This window comes from Lepidochelys kempii, chromosome 3 (assembly GCF_965140285.1).
Source record: "Lepidochelys kempii isolate rLepKem1 chromosome 3, rLepKem1.hap1, whole genome shotgun sequence".
Classification (NCBI taxonomy): domain Eukaryota; kingdom Metazoa; phylum Chordata; order Testudines; family Cheloniidae; genus Lepidochelys; species Lepidochelys kempii.
The window spans coordinates 111798943-111820226 of NC_136382.1; the positions used below are offsets into that span (position 1 = coordinate 111798943).

A 21284-nucleotide genomic window follows, 5' to 3' on the forward strand; every position below is an offset into this window, starting at 1 on the left:
TGGGGATGCAGCTCTGCTCCCAGGACAGGGTCTGCTCTCTCTGGGGTGCTTTTCTGATCCCTCTGGACCTGGCACAGCTCTGCTCCCCAGCTCAGCTCGGCCCCCTGCTTTCTCCTTAGCTCAGCCTCACTCTGTCTGACCCAGGCAATTCCAGCTTACACGAAGGACAGGACCTCCCTGGCCTCCTGACTCCCTGATTAGCCTGCCCGCCCTGTCATTCAGGCTGACCTGGAGCATCGGCCTTTCCCCATTGCTCCTAGGGACTGGCAGTCTCAGAGTCCTGATTCCCCATCGACCCTTCCCCCTTTGAGTACTGGGAGCTAGCAACTAAAACACCCCCACTGAATGTTAGTAAGGGGGCAACAGTCCCCTTACATATGGAGGAAGTCAGACTAGATTATCTCAATGGTCCATTCTGGCCTTAGAATCTATGAAACCTGTCTAATGTCACCCCCAGCAATGTACCTCTGACCAGGGAAGGAGACAAATAGAATATGATTGAGAGAAGAAAGAATGGTGCACAAAATAGTTTATTAATTGAATGCTTGTTTGGGGAGAAGAAAGGGAACCTTGTGTGGCAAAATTAGATTGGATGGCTGTCATGTTTGTATACTGTTGTGTTCTCTTTTTTCTTTTTGCCTTTGATCTGGATTTTTATTTCTACTGGTATTAGAGCAAAATAAATGTGGCAAATACATAAGCAATTGAAAGCATGCTTAGGAAAGTGCTAGGCAACCTTAACTATACTGGTCCTGTCTATACTATAGGCAGGTAAGTGTAGGGTGACCAGATGTCCCATTTTTAAAGGGACAGTCCCATTTTTTGAGACTTTTTCTTATATAGGTGCCTATTACCCTCACCACCTCTCCTGTTTTTTCACAGTTGCTATCTGGTCGCCCTAGGTAAGTGTCTTGTACTGCTTGTCTTGTTACTTTTTTTAAAGTCTTGAATCTTTGTCCACACGCATGAAGAGGGAGACTAAAATTTTTTTTTTAATCTTTTGGTGGTATTCTTTGGGGTCTCTCTGAGAGGTTTACATTCCCTCCTAACCCTGTTAGAGCATCTCATAATGGAGGAAACAGCTGCTTATGTTATGTTTTCCTCTTTTCTTCCCACCCCCTTTTCTGAATAAATGAAAGTTGCTGGATTGATAGGCCTAAATTTCAAACTTCATCTCTGTGCAGACTTCCCCATGTTGTCAGGTTAATATGATTCAGATCTGAGCAAAATGACCATTTTTTTGGGTTCCCTTAAACATCTGGCTGCCACTGATGGATCCTGCAATGAGCTCCATGCAGGGAGATCCATGAATCTTTGCAGAGCTCAATACGGAATGTGGTATTATTAGCAAATAAAACATGTGCCAGGTAGAATGATTGCTGGGATAAACAAAAGGTTGTGTGTGTGTTTATTTTTTTTAAATAAATGAGAGAGCAAGAACAAAACCAACCAAATAATTTCAATCAACATAAAACACCATTACTGCTGCAGTTCCTGAATGCATTCATGAAAGCTCTCATGTGCGGAGCTGTGTCTAACTGTGTCTTGTTTAATTTGACCACTTATAAAACTAACTTTTTCCAACAGGGCTGTTACCTTGAAAAACATTTTTATATGTCTGAAATGTCCTTTTATTTTTTTTCCTCTACTCAAGCTGCTTTCTACATATATCACGTTCTCAGGTTGTTGGTTTTGCTTGAGTAAAGTGATCAGAATTAATCTCTAATTGCACCAAAGGGGAGGCTGGGGGGAGTTGAGAGAGCTGATTAAAATTTTAAGGATAAAACAGGCATAAAATAATTCATTCCATTTCATAAATTGGGGGAGGGGCATTTCTATTGACAAAGAAAATAGGGATATACTTGTCAGAGTTCACAGTTCAACAGAAAGGCAATATTGCCTTTCAGATGGAACTCCTGGATTCTACTTTCAACTCATTCACATTCAATGTGTGACCTTGTACAAGTAGTTTAACTTCTCTCTGCAGCTATAAAATGAATACCTTATCTATCTCACAAAGGTTAATTAATGAGGCTAAATTTTTTTAAAGCAAGTTGATATCCTTGCATTAGGTAAGTGTAAAAGTGTTATGATTAAGCTTCTAGCTGCCTTGTCTGAAATATATGCACATTCTATGGAGTAATATTATATATTCTATTTTTTACTAAAGTCTGAACATTTTTGTTAAAATATTCTCCATTTATGGTTGTGAAGATTAAGAATAATATTCTAGCCTTAGATAATTGCGCTTGGCTCTGACTCCATTAAATAACTTGGCCATATCTGAAGGAAGAATATGGCCTTACCATCTGTGTTGGGGGGGTGGGAAAACACTTTCTGTTTGGCACTGAGAATAAAGATGTATGGGAGTTTTATTAAAACTCAACTCTAATAGGATTTGAACTTGCTACCATTGAAATGGAAGCACTTACCCACTAGGTTACATAAACTTTGCTTAAGGGTTTTATTCTGGCCACCAGATGGAGCTCGTATTGTTTTCTGAATAGGATAGAAACATACTGAGAATAACAAGGAAAAAAATCATAAACAATTAAATATAGTGGGTGATTGAGCTCAGTGTGTCATCTAGTTCACACTGGCATTCACATACATGATAGATTGTAAGTGTCCTCAGAACAATGCAAAGGCCTCTGACCTGCAGAACAGACAAAATGAGAGAGGTAATATATTTTTATAGGACCGACTTCTGTTGGTGAGAGAGGCAAGCTTTTGAGCCTACACAGAACTCTTCTTCAAGCTTGTCTCTCTCACCAACAGAAGCTGATCCAATAAAAGATATTACCTCACCCACCTTGTGTTTCTAATATATTGGGCCTAACATGGATACAACAACAGTGTTTTAATGAAGGAAAGACAGCCACACTTAGGCTTGGCTCTTTCCTCCTTCAAACGGTCTTGAAAATATCCTCTTCCATTGGTCTGATATGCAGTAACTCTTCCTCTATTGGCACCTGGTATTATACATTCCTGTTCAATAGTATTAAATTACATATCTTAGAGTAAATACTAAGCTCTTTTGTTACAGACAGGTGTGTTCTCAGTTATCACTCAGAATTAATTAGTGTTTTGGTTTTTAACAAAAACAACACTATCATTGCTCAGCATTGGCCTCTGTTCCCACTGAAATTAAAGGGAATTTTACCATTGACTTGGGAGCCGAGTTAGGCCAAGGAGAGCCTTTGAAAACCCCTCTTTACATTGCATACACTTTAGGGCTCTATTAATTTAGAAGTAAGGAACCTCTTAAAAATAACTTGGCATATGCATTTCGTATGTCTCTGTGTGTTTAAAAAAAGCCCCAAAACCCACGAAGTGCCAGATTCTGATCCCTTTACTTCTCTTGTGTAGTACCATACTCTAGAAGTAGTCCCATTGATTTCAGTGGAATTACTATCTTATCTAAGAGATCCTTCCTCACACTTCATGGTATCACAGACTGACCGCAAAAGAATAAAAGTTTTCAGTAGTGCTAGGTCAGTACTCAAGATTTCCATGGCATCTGGTCCCATATCAGTCTGGTGACTGAAGTAAAGTTATAAAAAAGAAGAGTATTCATGTTACTGCCCTATCCTGCAAGATCTTATGCAGCGACTGCAAGGTTAGGGCCTAGAAAGGTATATCCAAATTTGACTGGGAATGCCTCACCTCATCAGCTCGCCTGATCTTTCACAAAATATCTGATTTCATTTTTTTTAAATAAAGCCCTTTGTTTCATCAGGCTTTCATATCATTCTAAATCTTGTTTCCTCACTAAATTCTCACACTGGTAACTATTTCTTCTGGGTCATAGTTTGTGTCTTTGGAGACCATTAGGAAGAATGTTATTTTAAAACTGTTCTATTATGTATTTACTAATTTGAAAATTTCACACGGAAGGAAAGCTAGAAACTGAAGCTGTACTCTTTGGCCTAATGACCACGATCAATTCCATCTCTGTAGTTTCACAAAAAAGGTATATGTGTAGCAGTAGTCAGATGATTGGCACATTGGTTGGGTTAGGTATTAACAGTTGAAGAATCAATGCCACACTCCAATAAAGATTACAAAATAGAATACTTCATGTAAGCACCATAAAAATACATACATCTCTTGTGCCCCTTTCTTGTTACTGCTAGTAACAAATACTTATGCATAGAAGGGAGTTCTCTGTTGTGATCAGTCTGCTCATATTGCCTGATTAGTGGTGGTTTGACATACGTGTTCATGGTAATGAATTGTAATGTAATGTCACAAATATAGATTGTGACTTCACAGAGCTTCTGCAGCAGAAAGCAGAGTTGGTTTTATATAACTGTGGATTGGATTTTTTTTTAATAAAAGCAAAACCAAGAGTCGTTCCAGAGCCAGGTTCCGTTTTATCTGAACCCCCAAAGTTTGTGGGAGGCTTAAGTTTCAAATGTTTCTAATTTGAGCAATTATCCCAGAAACTGAGGTGTGTAAAAAATATTGTACGTAAAAAAAAAATAAAAATCTTGGAACGGATTTTTCATTGCCCTTCACGTTAGTCAATCCTTTACACTAGGGCTAAGTGGGTATAAAATGCTACAAAATCAGAATGCTTTCCTTTTACTCACTTTTGCACTAGTGTAAATGATTACATGAGGTGTAGGGCACCAGAGTATCAGAGGGGGGAAAATAAACACACTTTCCTCTCAATTTTTGGTGTCATTCACAACAATTAATAGAAAAGCTCTTCCAGATGACAGTTATGGATGGGGAAGTTTCCAGTGCTCATAATATAGGCTGTGATCAACTCATTTCCACAGGGGAACCCCAAAACAGCAGCAGAAGGCCTTACTTGAATAGCCTAGCAACTGTAGTAGAGCATGGAGGGATGCTTTCAAAAGTGCCCTTAAATAATAAGCACTTCTGTGCATTCCTGCAATCTAGGGACTCCAGAATGACCACGCTGCCCCTTTAAGCAAGAGGGAGGAGGCAGGCATTGTCCGGCTTACTGAGGGAAAGGGAACAGAACTTTACGGGGGAAGAGGGTAGTGATGGAGGGGTTAAAAAGGGGCTCCTATGAATGGTATGGTAGGGAGCCCACCCCCTTTCTTATAGCCTACCTTCCCCCTCCTATGAGGGGGAGTGTCGATGGTAAGGTCCCAGCAGTGGGTTCGCTTTGGGACCTGGATGGGAAAAGGGGAGGGCTGGTGGAAGCTTCTCTTCCCCCTGCCCCCCTTTCCGATCCACCCCCGGATAGTTATTGAATGAACATGGGGTTACCTGCACTGTACACTTTTGTCTGCCAAGTAGTTCCAGACATCTAATAATAAAGTTGTGGCCGGATTAAAACCATATCTAGTGTCTCCTGTCCTTTAGCTGTAGTTGGATAATAGCAACAGCAGCACTTAACTGATCAACCTGTAAATGAAAAGCAGCATTGCTACCTTCATTAATTAGCACATTATAGTAGAGGCAAGTTAAATGTTGGCCTAGAACTGCCACTGGCTGTTAGAGCTGTTTCTCATTTCATTGCTTATTCCTGTTACTTAAACAGCTGGAGTAGCCAGTGGCACCACCATGACTTCTGCCTTCCTACATCCTCAGAGTATTAACAAAGGAGCTGGTATCCTCATTGTCTTAGTTGACCTTTGTTCCCCTTGCCTCCATCTCTGTCCCTTTCCACGCCTGCTTTTGGCATCCGCTATTAATGAAAGTAAGAAAGCAAAAGCCTCCAGTTGCCAAGTTGAATATAATTAAGATAAAGGAAGTTCGCATTGCTCCATGGCATTCCAGTTACATACAGAGTACTGGGTTATAGGCAGAGAATGCAACAGCCCCACTAATCAGTTAATAAAAGAAGAATCTCCTTAGTTCCCCCTAATGTCAACGATACTATTATTAGCTGATGTCAGAAGATTTTTCCCACCACCCCATCCCCTCTTAACAGGCTGTCATATGCTATTGCTGTTGAATTAAAATCAAACTCATAATTTATTTTGTTTAGGAAATTATGGGGAAAGCGGAATGGAAGCCTTCAAAGAGCTGGCTGCCCAAGAAGGCCTGTGCATCGCTCACTCAGACAAGATCTACAGCAATGCTGGTGAAAAGAGCTTTGATCGGCTGCTGCGGAAACTCCGTGAAAGGTTACCCAAGGCCAGGGTTGTGGTTTGTTTCTGTGAGGGAATGACCGTGAGGGGGATCCTCATAGCCATGAGACGCCTTGGAGTGCTTGGAGAGTTTCTGCTAATTGGAAGGTAAGTCTTTGACTCTCATTTCATTGTTCCCTCATGAGGATGCCAGCCCTCCATGCATGGACTGTGTTACTGTGGTTGCCTGTTACCGATATACCTTAATAATAAATTAAGAGGTGACAAGGTGGCAGAGCTGAACCCAGGAAGGGAGTGTAAAGCTGTCTTCCTAGTAAATCAGTATAATTTTGGTTAGTTTTTTCTGATGTAAATACTCACGTTTTTATGTTTTATAGAGATGGACAACTTGATTGAGTATCGCGGGGGGGAGGGGATATATTTATATATGAAGCTTAAAACCTTAGCTGGGAGTGCTGTTTACACTCGGAATAAAGGCAAGATAATGTGACTAGGAAGCGAGATGTGCAGAGAAATATACTGTCCATTTTAACAATGAATGAGACATTGATCTATACCCTTTCTAAAGTTACAAAATGATTTTGGTTTCAGAGTAGCAGCCGTGTTAGTCTGTATCTGCAAAAAGAAAAGGAGGACTTGTGGCACCTTAGAGACTAACCAATTTATTTGAGCATAAGCTTTTGTGAGCTAAGAATTTTCTTATCCTTAAAAGGCAGAGCTGGCTCTTCTAGTTACATACCTTTATGCTAAGTCTTGGATCAACATCCCAGGACACTGATCTTATTTTACACAGTCTTTTTTAAACCTAGCATATTTATGATGAGATAACTTAACCATTATAGTAAGTATGTGTGCCTGTTTCATCGATTTTTTTCAGGGGAACAGCTTGAGCATGTGTATATGATATTTAATGTCCTATAGGTATAAGGCAGATCCAGGTCAATACATTAGTTAGTGAAGTCAGAGATGTTCTCCATTGGTTCCACTTTGTTTGCCTGTGTATTTTAGGTCTTGCATTGAAATCTGATCCTTTCTTAGGTTCGCTCACATGAGGTTTGTCCAAGTTCTCCATTGTGGGTTGTGGTGGTTTTTAGTAGTTCCTACAGTTAAGCCACATTTTGGGGAATGTAATTATTACAAATAAAGTATCCTGGCACACTTTGGTAGAATGCCTCATCTGTCCTCCAAAATCCTCTCCATTTCCTCTGTTCTCTGTCACTGTTCATTGAGTCAGAGATTCAGAAGTCAGAAGATACCATTGTGATCATCTGGTTGGACCTACTATGTAACACAGGTCATAGAACTTCCCCAAAATTCCTAGAGCAAATCTTTTAGACAAATGTCCAGTCTTGATTTAAAAATTGCCAGTGATGAAGAATCCATCACACCCACTGGTAAGTTATTCCAATGATTAGTTACACTCACTTTTAAAAACTTAAGTCTTATTTCCAGTGTTATTTCCTGTCCAGTTTCAACTTCCAACTATTGGAGTGTGTTATACTTTTGTCTGTTAGACTGAAGAGCCCATTATCAAATATTTGTTCCCCACATAGGTACCTATAGGCTGGGACTAAATCACTTAACCTTCTCTTTGTTGCGCTAAGGAGCTCAATCTATTTAGGCTTATCACTATAAGGCATGTCTTCTAAGCCTTTATTCATTCTCATGACTCTTCTTTGAACCCTCTCCAATTTGTCAACATCCTTCTTGAATTGTGGATACCAGAATTGGACACAGTATTCCAGCAGTGGTGACGTCACTGCCACACACATAAGTAAAATAACCTCTCTGTGCCTACTCAAGATTCTCCTGCTTGTGCATCCCAGAATTGCATCATCACTTTTGGCCACAGTGTCGCACTGGGAGCTTGTGTTCAGCTGATTATCAACCAAAAACCCCAAAACTTTTTCAGTCACTGCTTCCCGAGATAGTTTTCCATCCTGTAACTATGGCCACATTCTTTGTTTTTAGCCATATTAAAACACACATTGTTTGCTTGACAACACCACCATTCTTCCTGTCACTAAGGCCCATCACTTAATAGCTATCTCTGACTTACTCTCCCTTGCGAAAAAACTCATTCAGGCCTTCTTCAGCTCCTGTCTTGACTACTGCAGCCTCCTCATGTCTGGCTTTTCTGACACATCCCTTGCCTTGCTCAGGTCTGTTCAAAACATGGCTGTTAAGATCATCTACCTTGTCTGTCACTCTGACCATGTCCTCCTTTGGGAATCTTACCATTAACTCCCTGTTTTCAACCACATCAAGTTTAAGCTTCTGTTGCCTGCCTTCAAGGACTTTCACAACTCTGCCTTTTCTCCACCATTCGTTTTGCTTGTTTTCTTGTCTGTGAGCATGTTGGAGGAAGGGTTGCATCTTCCTGTGTGTGTGTAAACAGGGCCTACCATGTTGTGGGTGCTACTAGAATAAAAATAAAATAGTATTAAAAGTGATATACCTAAGAACTGTATCTATAATTTATTGTACCTCATTTCACATGGCTAGTATTTTCATAGCCTATAATAAAATGTTTCAGATTGTCACAAATGGTACTTAAGATCTGTTTACAGATACAATACAGTGAATCAAATAATCTAAATTTAACAAAATTCGCTTTTGTGTGATACTATCTCTGGCAGTTCAGTAAACTTGTTTTGCAGCTTTAGACTATTATCTACTCTGTTCATGTACTACATCTTGTTGCCACATAACAGATGTTTATAATCTAGTTTTTTAATGTCTTTTGTCATATTTCACTGATATGAAGCCTTTAAATTTTGTATTAGAACTTCTACCAGGTAGCATATTTCTATTAAGACCTCCATCCTTAAGGTGTCTGACTGTGAAACACTTTCCTCTATGGCATTATAAGTTTTATTAGAAATTCTCAACTGTTTTGTTTAGTAAATTGGAAATTTCATTGAGAATCATAGCGTGTTTTTATTCAGATATTTATGTACTTTTAGTTTTCTATATTCCATAAGCTTTGAGTGGTTTTTATTTAAAAAAAAAAAGTTGATGGGGTTGATCTTGTAATAAAGCAAACTGGTGATAACTTTACTTAGAGTCTGGATTGTGTCAGGCAACTGGCTGAGGTAAGAAATATAGGGCTCACAACATGCCTCATAAGCACTTACAAAGCTGTAAGAAAATACTTTCTTTGGATTGTCCTAATTAAGTGCTAAAAATGGCAGATCCAGCACTAAGCAGCAAATCATTATTCACAATTAAGTTGCAGTGATACTGCTGTGCCATAAATTTGGGTAGTTTAACACAAATGGGAACAGAGTCACACATTAACATTGCTCTGACACGATATTGGATGTCTTGCATTCAAATACACAGCTAAGCAAAAACAAAAGCCTTTAAAAAAGCAACTTTAATTGAGAGGAATGGGAGTGAATGTAAAAATCAAAATCTTTGCGGTACTAAGCTAAATGAAGCCCTTAATTTATCCACAGAGGCAGGTGCATTGTCAGCCACACAGTGAAAACCTCATAACTCTATCCTGACTCACTATACAAAAAAAAACCATTTTTAAGGGACACCTAGTATCACACAAATGCTATCTCTAGCAGTTCAGTAATCCCGTTTTGCAGCTTTAGACTATTTTCTACTCTGTTCATGTACTACATCTTGTTGCCACATAACAGATGTTTATAATTGTTCAGTTTTTAATGTCTTTTGTCATCACCTCAAGTTTTGTCTGCAGCTTCACTCTCAAACAGAATGGACTATGAGAAACAGCTTCTCTCTTAATAAACTAAATTCAAGGTATGGGAAAGGTGGTGTTGGGCCAAGCTTGGCTTTCAGTTATACTGATGTAAATCAGGAATAACTCCATTGATGACTTGGGATTTAAACAGGTTTTACACATTTGCAAATGAGAGCAAAGCCTGGTCCGTCATAAATATTACAAGAAGTTACTTGGTGCCTGTCTGGGGAGGGGACTGGTTCTTTTAGTGAGTTGGGCCTAGCCCCATCTGTGCTTAGTTATTGGGCCCTAGGTAATGGATTTGGGCTTGGTCTGGCAGTTCAGTTTGGTGATCAGGATCACCTGATAATAGCCCACATGTGGAACTTCCCCTAAGAGGGAGCCTGCTCCCCCAGTGAGAGATTTGGAGGGAGAAAGTTTTAGGGGAACTATTGAGTCCAGGAAGGGGCTGAAGTAACTGAGAAGGGGGGGGGTACACATTTTTTTGCCCAAGTTGACATTTGAACTGTGATATTATTTTAATAATTCAGACCCCAACCAGGGGTGGTGGTGATGGATAAGTGGCCTGGTGGTAATTTGAGAAACTGAAGGTGGGAAAACTGAAGCAAGTGGCGGGTCCAACATGGAGCCATGTATGATCCTGTTATATTGCCTTGTCTGAAATACTATTCACGCTTCTGGATAGCTTATTATGGAAAACAGATTACAGAGATGGAGAAGGTAGAATGATAGGCAATCAAAAGAATATAGGGATTTGGTAAAAGTAGCAATTTAAAATTTTACAATAACTACACCTTATTCAAAAGGAGTAGATGAACAGAGAGCTTATTAATATAGCCTACTTTGGTCCTTTCAGGACCTCTCTTTTCTGTTCTAATCATTTTAAGTATAGTAAGAAAGGGCATAGTACTAAAGAAATTCAGGTGGAGTTTCTTTAATATTAGTTACAATGTGGAATTAATTAAGGTAGCAAGAGAAGCAACTAAGAAACTCATCTAATATACTTATGCAGAACTCCTTAGGTCACAAAGTGCTTTGAAAATAAGGCCTTATGAGAATTTTGCAAGGTAGGGGAGTATCATACATATTTTGTAGAGTCGTAAATTGAGGCACAGAGCTCAAGAGACTTGCCAAACTAATGCAAAGTTTTTGTAGGTAATACACTGCCAGTGAAAGTCTGCGTTTAGAAGCAAAAAGTCCTGCCTCCCAGCCCCATGATTTCATCACTAGAAATCATTGCTTCCCCAGAGAAGAGGAAGATTAGATGAATATTTGGAGGTGAAAATGTTGTTCAGTAACTGAAATGTTTCCTAATTTCCTCCTATTCTAAGTGGCCTGTCTGTATATTGGGAACTTTAGTGAGTGTATTGGTATTTAAGGATGGGTAGGTGTTTGCTGTGTATGTTCTGAGGTACAGTGCTTTGTAACTTGATGTATAGGAGTGTAGGCATGTCCGGCCGGGGCCGTCATTCTCTGGGGCGGCGGGGAACCAGACCGCCTCGCTACTTCTGTCAGGTGTGTCGGGGAACTAGCCTGCCTGAGCAAAGAGTTCAATAGCAAGGCCCAGGCCCTGAGTCAGGGCAGGGCAACAAACAGTTAGTAGCTCAGGGCCCTCAGGCAGGGGCTGAGCTGAGTTCAATGGCAAACCCAGGCTCCTGGCTCCGAGCGGCCTCGGAGAGGGGGAGACTGCTACCCGCGAGATGGGTGGCAGGGGGGACTCAAGTCCACCCACTCCACTGCATCCCTCCAGAGATACTGAGTCTGGCCGGCATCCTCTAAGGGGTCACACACCATGGGCTCCTCGGGGTAACTGGCACTCGGTTGGCTTAGCGGCTCCTCTGGGTAACTGGCGAACAGCAAACTTGGCAGCAGCTCTGGGCTCGGGCTAGCTTTAGGCATTGGCTGGTATGGCCAGTCCTTGGGTTGGCCGCCGATCGCCATGGTCTCCCCGCTGGGAGCTCCGCCACATACGTCTGGCCTCTCTGGTGGCTGTGTTTCAACTGAGCTCTGGGGTCGGGCTTTTATATGCCTTGACCTCTGAGGGGCAGGCACAGGGTTTGCTGGCTCCGCCCACTTTGGCGTCCAGAGAGGTTCGTCCCTCTCCGGGGCGGCGGGGAACCAGACCGCCTTGCTACAAGGAGTTATGAAATGCCTAGTCCAATGCTCTCTTACATGTGTCACAGCCAGCACTAGTGATTTTTAGGTCAGGACTCGCATCACAATCAACTTCACATGTTGTAAGATCCCATCTCCCAGTGGCTGTTACGTAGCTGTGATTTTTAAGTGCTAGAATGGACTCTCCAAGAAACTGGATACCCTGCATTGAGGACAGGACTGGAATCCTCCAACTCCTGAATGCTAATCTTGGCTCGATCGCACATCAAATCCTTGGCACTTTACAAGCCATTTAACCTCTCAGCATCTCTTCTGATTCTAAAATGAGGGTACTTTTATTCTATTACCCAGAGGTGTTGGAGTGTGTGAATGAATGAATGTTTGTGCAGTGCTTTAAAAATGCAACTTGTTATGAGTGTTGGTTTTTTGTGATGACAATTTTTCCGTAGAACTAATCACTTTTTTTTTAACTGTATCAGGCAAAATGGCAAAGTAGTGTGTGTCGTACCCTCATTTCACTACGTTTCCTAAGCAACACAGCATTAGGGCTAGTTCTTGTTACTGTTTACCATAAACTGTGCACATCCTTTCTTGATTATCAAATCAATGAGATCCAATCAGAAGGAAGCATCCCAGTTTCAGTGAAATGTCTCCTATTAGTGTAAAACTTCAGACAGAGGATAGGAAAACAGGTTTTGGTGGATGGCGTCAGCTGTGAAACTGGCCACTAAATTTAATCAGACATTGATGGTCCAATTTGCCCTCTTGAAACTATCACAAATTTCAGAGTAACACTGTATGCTAGAGACCCCACTAGCTTCTGTACTGAACAGATTCCAGCAACTGATATCGTGGACCCCACTCCAGTATTGCTTCAAGACAAAGCATGGAAACAAGACTGCACTGATGGAGGAATTCCTCATTGGGGTGGAGCAAGAGAAGACAGGCTGATCTTATCTTGCTTAGCCTGTTATCCATTTTAAACACCATTGACCACAAAGTGCTGCTGATCTGGCAACATTCCCCAGCAAGAGACAATAGAATTTCATTAACTCTTTTCTTCCTAGCTGGTCTTGAAATGATCCCCCCCCCCACATATTCGGTTCCAGAAAGTGGGCAGGCACAAGCACGCCCCCTGCTAAAGGACCCTCTCCCAGCCTGTGGGGAGGATCCACAAGGGCCAGAAACTCAGATAATTACAGGGGACAACCAAAAATCTAACAGGGACAGGTGTGAAGGTCAAAGAAAGGGAACCTGAAGGGGACACCGAGCAGAGAACCCTGGACAGTGCCCAGTGTTCCTCAAAGGTGTCAAGGGAATCATGATGGGCAGCTGCTCCTGCTCAAGAGCTCTAAGGGTGTAATACTGCAACTCCTGCTGGTCATCGTCTAGATGTCACCCGTAGGTCATACTGAGATGACAAGGGCAGCACTTCCAAGAACTTAACATGCAGCTCTATGTATCTTTTCCAGTCAGCTTTGACACCACGCTGTCACAGATATCCGTGTGCATGAAGGCAATTGCAGCCTGAATGAACAACTGGCTCAAACTGAAGAATAAAGTCTACAATGATGCTACAAAGTAAATGGTTTGGGGAACTGGTGAACACCACTGCCTTCCTCTCACTTGTAGGTATTTGACTTCAGGCAGTTAAACAGCATAGCCTTGGGTCCCTGAACAATCTAATAACTGCAGTCCTGAAAAATGCCTTGCAAACTGTAACCACTACCAGAATGCTTTCTTCCATTTCTGGAGAACCCATTCCTTCCAGATGTGCCTCTTGCCACATTAGTTCATGCATATGTTACCTGCAGGGTGGGCGGCTACTACTTGCTCTACCTCAGCCTAGGCAAGTCATTCACGAAGGGGCTGCACCTTATACATATGATGGCCTTTCTCCTAAATGAAACAAGCTGAAGGCAATTTGCTGCTGCTTCCCAACCTGCACCGATCCCTATCCACCACTGAATCTACTGTAGGACTCTGCAACTGATTGTCATGGACCTTACAAGTTAGCTCAGAACAAGTGGGAGGTAGATACTTCTCAGCAGCAGCCCTTAGGCTCTCAAACATCCATGCAAAGAAGATTAAGAGCCCTACCCTCGCATTCATGTTACACTTGTTACCAAAGCACATCTTAAAGAGGAGGAGCAGAAAAGCCTTCATCATTGTGCTACAAAGTAGCAGTTCTGACTAAACCAAGGTCAGGACGCAGGACTAACTCCTCACAATTACTTGGTGTAGGACAGGGATCTGATTACTCTCTCTTCAGGTCTTGGAGAATTTTTATACTTCTGTGCTTTGGTTGTGGCCTTATTTTTTTCAGAGGTATTGAGCACATAGCTCCTGCTGAATTCAGAAACACTGAAAAAACAGCACTTTAAAAAGGTTAGCCCTTCATGTATCATTTCTGTAGTGGACTGAATGGGGGAAACAACATTAACATGAGCAGCAGTAGTCATGCTATAAGTAGCAATGTAGTTTGAGATACAGCATCCTCAGAAGCAGACTCTAATCCAAACTTCTATATTGTCATGTCCTGGCATTCATGGGGGAAGTAAAGAATTAGATGATGATTAAATAACAGTGGCTGGAAAACATGGAACAAACCTAGAAAAGGCAGGGCCAGGGGCAGCAGAGCTGGTAAATAGGAGGATATTGATTATTTGTCAGACATTGTTTAGAATAGAGGAGTGGTTCATCTGTCACCATCGAGACCCCACTTACACAGCGTGACTAGTAGTAAGTCTGCCATGCTGTTGATTCTCTGAGTTACTGGAGAGACTCTGTGCATCTCCCCTTTTGTGTAGTGTACTTGGATCCAAAGATTAATTTAAATTTCAGGTAAGCCTCTGCAGCTGGGGTAGGGGCATATTCAAAGTTAACCCCCAAATCTGTTGAACTCTAACTTCTAGAGAAAGATGCAATATTGGCAGACAGGGAAAGTATTTTAAATAAAGATAGGACCAAGCCATACTATTTGGATCCATATTTTGAAAACCAAGAAGGTGGGCAGTTTTTTGGTTCCGGTGCTAACTTTAAATTTTAAAGAGCCAGAACCTCAACTGGTGTAAATCGGCATAGGTTCATAGATGTGAGGTATGTCTACACTTGAATTTTTAGTCAATTCTAGCACATGCTAGCTATCACAAGAAGATGCAAATGTCTGTACCATGACACACGAGTTTTATTAGCAAATGCACAAGTGGTACAGTAAAAATGGAAAATTCAAAATATCAAGTAGGGAGATACAAAAATGTATCAATCCTCTTCTCCCCCCACCCCCAAATAAAAAGTCGAGAGGGCTTAAGTAGGCATCAGAAGTGTTTTTGCGTTCAGTGGCTTTGGGGTCAGTAGTACATCTCCAATAGCTGGTGATGGGCCCCTAGATAGTAAGGGCTCTGAGTTATTTCAGAGAATTATTTCCCAGGTGTCTGTCTGGGTTTTGATCACATGCTCAGGGTCTAATGATTATGATATTTGGGGTCAGGAAGGAATTTTCTCCCAGATCAGACTGGCGGAGACCCTGGGCAATTTTCGCCTTTTTCTGCAGCATGGAGCATGGGTCACTTGCAGGTTTAAACTAGTGGAAACGGTGGAAACGCTGTAACTTGAAGTCTTTAAATCATGATTTGAGGACTTCAGTAACTCAGCTAGAGGTTATGTGCCTATTACAGGAGTGGGTGGGTGAGGTTCTGTGGCCTGCGATGTGCAGGAGGCCAGACTAGATGATCATGATGGCCCTTTCTGGCCTTAAAATCTATGAATCTCTGAGCATGGTGTCTAAAAAGCCCAGATGGATCAGCACCGGATGAGCAGTCAGTCAGGAAGTGTGCGGCATCCTCAACTGCACCTCAGCCACATAGAGGACCATTCCTGAGTTCCAGGATGTGGTCATCTACCACATACCTCTCCACCCTGCATCTGAAATGGTTGAGCTTGCATCAGAGGTAGCATGGGGGCAAGAAGCCAGGCAGTCTTTCACCAAGCTGAGTGATGTGGAAGGAGTTCCTTACAAAGGGAGCAGCTTGTTCCTACTCTGCTCGCCACAATGTAACAACGTCTGCCGTTGAGATGGCCAGATTGCTCCTTTGGTGAGTCACTTGCCATATCTTTGAAAAGTGACAGTTGGGGTATTTCCTGGATTTTTGTCAAGGAGGTCCTTTGCTGCAATATAATACCTGATGTTAGGAGTCGGGCTTTTAGAAAGGACTGGTACCACTCAGTGTCTTTTGGTCTCATAGTCCCTGTTTGTTGTCATTTTGAGTCAAATGCACATCAGTTAACTGTGTGTGGGGAGAGTTTACTGTGCTCCTGTGTGGTAATTCTCCAGCTGAATAGCAGAGGCCTAGTGCCAAGCTCTGCAGTGTTCATGCATTGGCTCCCGAAGTTGAGCCTGCAAGCTTATTTAAAAGGCCATTTCTGCTCTTAATCTTCTGGAGCTACCTTGTTGTGGTGGTCCTTATAGTAAAGTGCATGAGCTAGAGTTATTCCTATATATACTGCTTTTGGGTCATATGCCAGTTCTCCATTTGAGCAGATGTTGAGCAATGCTGCTATGTTCTCATTGTGCACGCTGTGAGTACCTTCTAAATAGTAGAATGAATCTGGATTCCAGTTATAAGGGTACTGGAGTAGTAGTCATTGGTTCTTCACTCTCCATTCTTTAGCTCAATGTCAAGGGGCTGTCAGCTGCAAAGCACTCTGTAATAGAGAGTCTCATGGGGTGGACATGTGGTCGCCAAGAAAAGCATTTCTTGCCAGTAGTCTGACGCTATGAAGCTATTACACTGTTAACAATCTTCATGGAAGAAGTGGCACAGCTGTTGATGTGAAAGCTGACATTAATGATGTGGAGGGTCTGTCAACTTCTTTGCCTCATTGTGATGTTGCTAGAATCAGTCCATTTAAAGCTGTGAATGTTTGTAAGCCACCTGATGAAGCCTGGAACATCCCACTTCTATGAACACTTCAACATCCACCCCAGGTTGGGAACCTCAACAGACCCCACACTTCATGGGCCTACAAAAAATTGAACAAAAATGGTCTGGATCTTACAGCCTTGGTTCTTGTAAGTGATACAGGATTAAACATGACAAAGAACAAATTACTGTTGTCTTTCTACTTAACGTATTAACACATGTAGAAACATGACTAAAAATTAAAGTGTAGAGCTATATATACCCTCCAATAGAGCTACACTGAATAACACCCACTGAGTGTTTATCTTCATTGTGCATGCAATGTAGTCAAGGCACTTCCACAGTACCATGGTGATGAACATGTGGGTTTTTTTGTTTTGTTTTTTTAAGACTGTCTAATACAGCTTAAGCCTTAGTGTTGCCTGATCTATTGATTGTGTATTAATTAAGTTTACTTAAGAATTCCTAGTTAACACTCTGAGGTTCTCATCCCAAGATCAGGCATAGTATTATTAGACTTGTAAACCGGACATGCATGGTTGTAACACAATTATAGAAGGCTTTTTCTAAGTTTGAGTAAGTTTTATTAACTAAGTTAGCAGCGTTACATACAATCCAACCCAGAAAGGTAGAAATAACACAGAATGACCATCTGAGCATCCATGTACTCAAACCATTCCTTGCAGAACAACTTGAAGTATTTGCTGTTTTTTCTTCCTCCGTCTCATTTTCCTCATCACCATCACTAGTGTTTGTCATCCTAACATCTCCCAAGTGTTACATACCCAAGGCACGCAGGCCAGGATGCAACTTTTATAATGTGTTACTATGCCTAAGGCATATGGAGTAGGAGTTTCATCCCCTCTTCCTTTGCATTTCCTCACCTTATTGATGTTGGGGTGCCATTCTCCCATAGATTGCTAATCTGTTTACCTCAAGATTATTAGCATATATGTCCATTATTTACCATGGTATTCTTGTGGAAGAAACATCAACAGATGTCCAAACTTAAAATATCTAAGCTGCTATAACCTAGCATCTTGTGGTTACCTGTCAGCAGTTCACCTATCACAACATGCTATTTTGTGCTATTGGGTCATGGCTAGCTTATGATCTAGGGTCAGTTTTGGTGAGCTGCTTATACGAAGGCTTTTTGGGCCTTTTAGGGTGACCAAATGTCCTGTTTTTAAAGGGACAGTCCCGTAATTAAGCCCTCCTGCAGGTGTCTGCCTTTTTATTAAAAACGGGCAAATTGTCCCATATTTTCCGTCTCTTTCCCCCCATCAGTGGTAGTGGGTCCTGCTGCTGGTCAGATCCCTTCTCGCACCAGTGGTGAGTGGAGAGGTCCAGTGGTGGGGGCAGGTGTGCAAAGCTGGTGGTGGGGTTAAGATGCAGAAGGTGGGGCTAGCCGTTGTCCCAGCTGGTCTGTCAGTGCAGCCCACACTGTGTGCTGGCTCTTGGCCAGAAGGGCCCCGTCCCGTTTCTGGCTGCATGCTGTGAGCTGCCGTGGCTGGTGAGTGTGGGCAGGCCACAGCCAGTTATGTGTCATCTCTGCCGCCCAGGCATCAGCCCTTTTATGTGCTCCCCTCTCACTGTCCTCTCTCTGCTTTTCCGCTTTGCCACCCCACCCCTCCACCAGCCCTGCTGCTCCTCCATATCCCCCACTCCCCCAGCAGGGTGCGTCCTGCTCCCAGCGCGGTGTGGAGAACCAGCTCCTGGTCGGAGCGCTCAGCTCACCAACAGCCTGGCTGCCAGGCTCCTTCCTTCTCTCACTGCCTCTGGCTGGGCCGGCACCCCAGGAAAGCCCCAGACCCTCTGGCCCGGGGAGCTGGCCAGGAGGAGCCGAGCCCTGCATGTGCCAAAGCCCCACCCAGCACTGGCATGGGGAAGCTTCTCTGCCCCTCAGCTAAGCTCTGGATTGATGGAAGGGGGGAAGACATTTCCAGTCTATTCATGCCCCGACCCTGCAGGCTCCAGAGCAGCCCCCAGGGCAGGGGCTTAGCACCTCCCTCCCCCATCCTGGGTCCTGCCCCCAGGGAGCATGGGGCTGCTTCATCCCCTAGGCACCTTTCCCTGCTGAGCCACCTCTCTGGCCATGTTCGTGGAAGCCCCTGCAGTCTGGTTCCTTGAGCCCTGGTGCTCAATGCATCTTTAGGGCTTAACCCCTTCCTGCCTGCACCTAGCAGGAGGTGGCTGGGTTATGTCGGTGGCCAGGTTATGTTGGTGGCCAGCAGTAGCCTGGAGGTGTTAGTTGCATTTTGACACTATGCAGCCAGGAAGGCACAAGCTGCTTCCAGCCATGCCACGGGGGCGGGAGGTGGGGGAAATGAGTTCTGAAAAGACATGGGCCGGATCATCCCTTCCCCCTCTCCTCCTCCCCTGCGGCTGGAAGCAGCTCCCATCCCTTCACTCCCGCCCAGTGCCAAAAGGCTGCTGCTGGCCACATTCTGGTGTGAACCCTGACAAATGGGGGGGGGGGGGGCGGGGAGTGACCTTGTGTGGGCCCCCTCGGGAAGGTATTGCCTCGGGAAGACATGGCATCAGGTAGTCAGGAGAGGTGGGTCCGTCGTGGGGGCCCAGCCAGGCATGGAGGGTGGAGAGCCTGGGCAGGAAGGGTTGGGTCGGTTGGTCACACCCATCCCAGCAGGGTGGAGGTGGAGTGGGGGTGGGTCGTGGGGCTGAGTGGGGGTTGACCACCACTGGGGAAAGGAGGAAGCCTGTGCCTGTGCTGGCCACTGTCCAAAACCGGATATTACGTTGGATGGATTGGTCTGACCCAGTATGGCCATTTTTGCATGATGCCAGTGGTAGTTCTGAGAAATGGGTGAGGGTTCTGTGGAAGGCATGATGCTTTAGAATTGTCTTAATGGAAAAAAGATGCCATTCTACAGGGAGAAGAGGTCCATGTTTGTGCAATGATATCCAACAAAATGTTGTTCCCTGTTTGCTATTCCAGAAACGTATTTATATTCAAACTTGCCCCTGAAATAAATGCAGGAGAGTTCAATGACTGCATGTTTTCTGTGAACATTTGAATTGCCTGATATCAGACAGCACTGTATGTAGTTAATTTACACTTATTATCACAGCCACGTTTCTCATGTCTGCCTGGCTTCTGTAGAAAACAGCTGCTGAGGCTATTGCTACTAAGCTAGAAAAATATGCTGTACTCTTGTGAATGAATCACAGTGAGTGATGCTGCTTCAGTCTCTAATAAATTATGTAAAGATGCCTGGACATTTGGCAGAGCTGTCCTTATATGGGGGTTTTTGGCCTTACATCTTCAAGTGACTAAAGGCCTGTTTTTTCCACATTTTGGCTTCAAGGGGATTTAAGTAAGGCCCTTATCCCATGAATTTTGGACCCAATATTGCACATTGTGCTTTGTGGTGGTATTTTGGCACTCTAACAGAAATGCTAACTTGGTTCTAGAGAGACAAAGTGGGTGAGGTAATATATTTTATTGGACTAACCTCTATTAGCGAGAGAGAGGCTTTTGGGCTTACACAGGGTTCTTCTTCAGATCTATAAGTGTGAAAGCTTGTCTCTCTAACCAGCTGAAGTTGGTCCAGTTCTAGTCTATTAAGAGATGAGCAATCTTTCCTGCAAAATAAAAGGCATCTAAACTCAAACTGGTTAATTTAAAACAGACCAATGGAGCAACCTTTTTATAAAATGTACACGAAAGCGAATTCTATCTAGTATTGCACCACATGAATATCTTTCCAGCGAGCAGGAGCGGAACCACATCATCACGGTCTTGCTCCATGTCTCCAACACCGTTTGGTGTAATGGAGAGATAACAGGGACCACCTATCATCAAATGCATAAAGGCAGCCTACAGTTCCAGCAACATGCAGCAAGGTGGTTCCTAGCATGGCTCCAGTCAGACATATGGCTCTGGGATACTGCCCCTGAAATGTTAGCGCTAACACTGCATACCAAAAAGAGGCACTGTGGATGCAGGTGTCTGCCTGTACACCGTGCAGACTCATGCCCAGCAAGGCACATGTGGTTACTCAGAGGGGGTACAGGGTACTTGCTCTAGCAGTACATGGATGTGTAACTGTCTCCACTAATAAGTGTAGATATACCCTTACAGTGTCTTTTAATCACTAAGGATCCATTTGGATTGGTGCCATAGGATTCTGTATCTCAGTTAGAGATGGACAAGAAAAAGTTTTTCCTATCATATGAGTTTTTTTAAGATTTTGAAAAAAAATTTCTTGACCCACATTGGGATGAAAAGTCAATCTCAAATTTTTCTGGGACAAAAAAATCTGAACAGTTTTTTTGATTCAGGACTGTTGAAATGTTTTAATAACTTTGAAAATTTTCAGATATGTTTCAACCATTTTTATTTAATTTTTTCACTGTAATTAGCTTAGAGTTTGAAATAAAAAGTTGTCTTGAACCAGAAAGCGGTAATTTTTTGTTTAGAAGTAGTCAAAACAAAAT

At 42.9% G+C, this 21284-nt stretch overlaps 1 protein-coding gene across 6 annotated transcripts in view; it reads left to right on the forward strand.

Annotated features, from left to right (window-relative positions):
• Positions 1–21284, forward strand: part of GRM1 (glutamate metabotropic receptor 1) — a 339475-nt gene that overhangs the window by 50794 nt on the left and 267397 nt on the right. For all 6 annotated transcript variants that reach the window (XM_073337558.1, XM_073337560.1, XM_073337555.2 and 3 more), the window contains exon 3: positions 5972–6221. In XM_073337558.1, the coding sequence (XP_073193659.1) occupies positions 5972–6221 (250 nt within the window). The remainder of the gene's footprint in view (positions 1–5971; positions 6222–21284) is intronic.